The sequence below is a fragment of the Pinus tabuliformis genome, chromosome 6, assembly GCF_031772625.1.
Source record: "Pinus tabuliformis cultivar Carrire ecotype Pingquan chromosome 6, CPIR1, whole genome shotgun sequence".
Lineage (NCBI taxonomy): Eukaryota > Viridiplantae > Streptophyta > Pinopsida > Pinales > Pinaceae > Pinus > Pinus tabuliformis.
In genome coordinates this window covers 2,070,028,432-2,070,032,119 of record NC_142292.1, presented here as the reverse complement: position 1 = coordinate 2,070,032,119, position 3,688 = coordinate 2,070,028,432, and the positions used below count along the sequence as shown (strand labels likewise).

Sequence of the window (3,688 nt, the reverse complement as noted above, 5' to 3'; positions counted from 1 at the left end):
GGGGCTTTTCCAGCTATTGGGGTAAGCCCAGGCCCACTTCGTTTCCAAAAAGGGAGGCAACGTACAATATTGCAGATTGGATAGAACGCCATCCTTACTTTTCTGAATTCACCCATCATTAACATACGCCTTCATATATTTTGTATCTCCACCTCACATTCCCCACAATTAAACCCCCTTCTTGCTGCCCTCCCTCCTGTTTTTTTGATCATTTTCTGCACTGGATTTGGTGAGAGGAGCCGCAGAAAATGCCATAAACACCCTCATTATTGCTCCTCTCATGAAGCAAATAGATGATGTGATTCACTTGGATGACAACCGTGGCCTTCTCCAACAACAGTTAAGTCGTATGAAGGGCCTCTTGCGCGATGTCAGCTATCAGTTGGACAATCAGCAACAGAGTCCCCCTCAGGCGCTCACAAATTGCGTGGAAAGGATGGAAGGTGAAGTTAAAAAGGCGAGAGAATTGATCGAACGCTCACAACGCCCACATCAGTGCCTTTGTATTGACTGTGCCTTTCTTTTTAATTTCAGACTCTCTAAACAAATCAGAGAATGGAGAACAACTTTTAATGGGCTCTTTGATGAGCTAAACACAGATTTTTCAGTGCTCTGCAGTGCTCTACAGATTGCCTCCTTTACACCACGACAGGCAGAGGTGCAGATTGAAAGGTGGCTCACAGAAGCTCCCCAGGTTCGGAGAATCGGTGTGTACGGCACCAGTGGCGTTGGAAAAACAACGTTGCTCAGAAAAATCTACAGAGCCCACAAAGAGGTTAGTGGTGTTTTTGATGCTGTCATTTGGGTTACCGTCGCCCAATTTCCAATTCTAGACTTGCAGAATACTATTGCCTCTGAAGTCAATCTAGACCTGGCCGGCACAGATGTTGATGCCCGGAAGATGCAATTGTCTGCACATCTGAAGACCAAGAATTTTTTTGTAGTGTTAGAGGATATGTGGAGCACACTGGATCTGGAGCAACTGGGCGTGGAATTAAACGATGACAGAGCCAGCAAACTCATTTTCTCTACTCGCAATAGAAGTCTGGTTGAAGAAATGAAGGCGGAAGCTGAGTGCATGAAATTAGAAGGCATGCCCACAGACGAATCATGGGATTTGTTTTCTAAAGTGGCTTTCAAAGAAGTAGCTGGAGACCATAGTATTTCTGAGGGGTTAGAGAATATTGCCAGACAAGTATCCAGCGAGTGTAAAGGCTTACCCCTCGTCATACATGTAATAGCCTCATCCATGATTGGCAAGCGCGATGTAAATGAGTGGAGGCATGCTCTGAGCAAGATGCAGAGTCCGGATTTCGTTTCTCCAATTGCTCATCATCCTCGAATTGATCGAGATTTGTTTCAGAAAATGAGATGGAGTTGTGACTGTTTGCAAGATGCCAATTTGAAGAACTGTTTTCTGTATTGTGCCATGTTTCCTCAAGATACTGCTTTTCGAGTGAATCCACTTTTGCATATGTGGATGGCAGAAAGTCTCATTAAGACCAAAGACACCGGGCACAGGTATGTTAAGTTTCTTGAAGATCGTTGCTTATTTCAAGTGAAACATCAAGAAAATTTAATTACAGTTCACGATGCTGTGCGGGATATGGCAATATACATTGGAGAAACAGAGGAGAATTGTGTGTTTAGGGCAGGCCAAATGCTTCAACAATTCCCTGAGATAGTGATTGACTGCAAAAGAATATCAGTTCTGGGCAATGGTATTAAGTTTCTCCCCACACAGGAATTGAGATGTCAGAAATTGGTGACCTTATTCCTAGGAAAATTGGAATTGAAAGAAATTCCAGAAGAATTTCTACAGGGGCTCACTTCTCTTAAGGTGCTGGATCTAAGTGGTACACAATTAAAATCGTTGCCATTATCATTATGGGAGCTGAGACAGCTCGAGTTTCTCAATCTGAGTTGGACTGAAATTGCAGATCTTCATGAAGGTATAGGTAATCTTTCTTCCCTTCGGTTTTTGAACATTAGTCACTGTAGCAAGCTAAAATCGTTGCCCTCTCAAATAGGGAAGCTTGGAAACCTGAAATATTTCGATTTTAGCAATTGTAATAACCTAAAGGTCATTCCCAAAGAGATTACAAAGCTTTCAAACTGTGAAATTGTCCAATAATGATTGAATTCAATCAGGCTTTCAACGACATCTGCAACCCCTGTTCTTTCCGTCGTTTAACCCTGGGCATGTTATTTGGATCCTTCAGACACTTCGTACTAAATAACACATCTTTTTAGAAGATGGATCTGGTTTGTTTCTTTTGAAAGTTGTAAATTATGATTAGAGCTCATGCAGAGTTCTTTTCTTAGATTTTATTTTTTAATCCAAGAAGGATGGAAAATAAATATCTGGTTCGGTGGCACATCGACAACCTTGTCCTATGGCTATAAGATTTTGATTCAGATGCTTGCAAGGTTTCTGATCCTTATCATATCTTTTGTACTTTTTATATTGTCTCAATATAATTCTATGAAGATTTTTCTCTCTGGAAAAAAAACCTCATCCTAAGAGTGTCTAAAGTGATTTTACACATTTTTATGGAGTTTATAAATACTTTTTAGAACAGTATTGAAGTTATCAATAAAATTTGAATATTCGTTTCATTTTGCAAGTTGGTTATCTTTTAAATATTACAAATAAACTTAATGTAAGGGATTATTTTAAAGAGTTTTTTTTAATATAATTTAAAAATTAATAAAAAAGGTTATATTTAATGTAAGGAAATTATTTAATTATTCATATTGTTTAATCTTATAATATTTAATTTATATGCTAAAAGTATATTATTTTTTATTAATAAATTATTACATTTATGTTATCTAGACATTCTTTATATTCACATAATTTTTGAATTCATGTTTATAATTATTAAGATAAAATCATACACAATAAAATTCACCTATGATTCAATTTTCAAACTCGAAAATTAACAATACATGGCGTGCATATATAATCCACAATAACATTATTTTTCACATAAACAAATATTGTTTTCAAACTCGAAAATTAACAATACATGGGCTTACATATATGATCCACAATAACATTATTTTTCACATAAACAAATATTGTTTATACTAGATGGCAAATACCTAGCTACACAACATAGACTCATCTAAATATATATGCACAACGATTTATTTAACATAAAATTCACAAACTCATTTTTATATTTTTATAAAAAATAATTGATGGTTTCGTATCAACTTACAAAGTTGATTGAATTTCGAGGAAATGACAACCTCAACCATTATTTTGTATCTCTATTCTCTTATCCCAACAACAATATTTTTTTTTTCCAAACATTTTATCTTTATCTTTTTCTATTTCATTTCTAGGTTAAGAACTATCCTCTTTTCTTTTATAGCTTGAACTTCCAACTTCCACTAGATAATGCTCTCCTTCTTCAAGATGTCATTTAGACTCACTTCTATACATGAAGACAAATTTCCTTTTAAAACCACAACTAATTTCTCTTGTGCATTTATTTTTTATCAATTATATAACAACACATCCATTATGTAACATTGTCCAACACCCTTATATTTTTTGGCAATATTCTTGTGTTTTGCAATAAGTAGATTTAATTGTGCAATACTCTTCACAATGAAGAATAGTTTCAAGCATATATTTTATATCAGAAATGCTACAATATATTTTTTTTGCTAATGC

General features: G+C 35.7%; 1 protein-coding gene across 1 annotated transcript; it reads left to right on the top strand.

Moving 5' to 3' along the window:
• The first annotated feature begins 349 nt into the window (after window positions 1-349).
• LOC149267525 (putative disease resistance protein At4g27220) lies at window positions 350-2,134 on the top strand. Its single transcript, XM_089412378.1, has one exon. It carries the CDS (start codon window positions 350-352, stop codon window positions 2,132-2,134), a length of 1,785 nt encoding a protein of 594 aa, XP_089268504.1.
• Window positions 2,135-3,688: the final 1,554 nt, after the last annotated feature.

Excerpts from the sequence above, each read along its gene's own strand:
- LOC149267525 (XM_089412378.1), top strand. The coding sequence starts at position 350 with ATGAAGGGCCTCTTGCGCGATGTCAGCTATCAGTTGGACAATCAGCAA.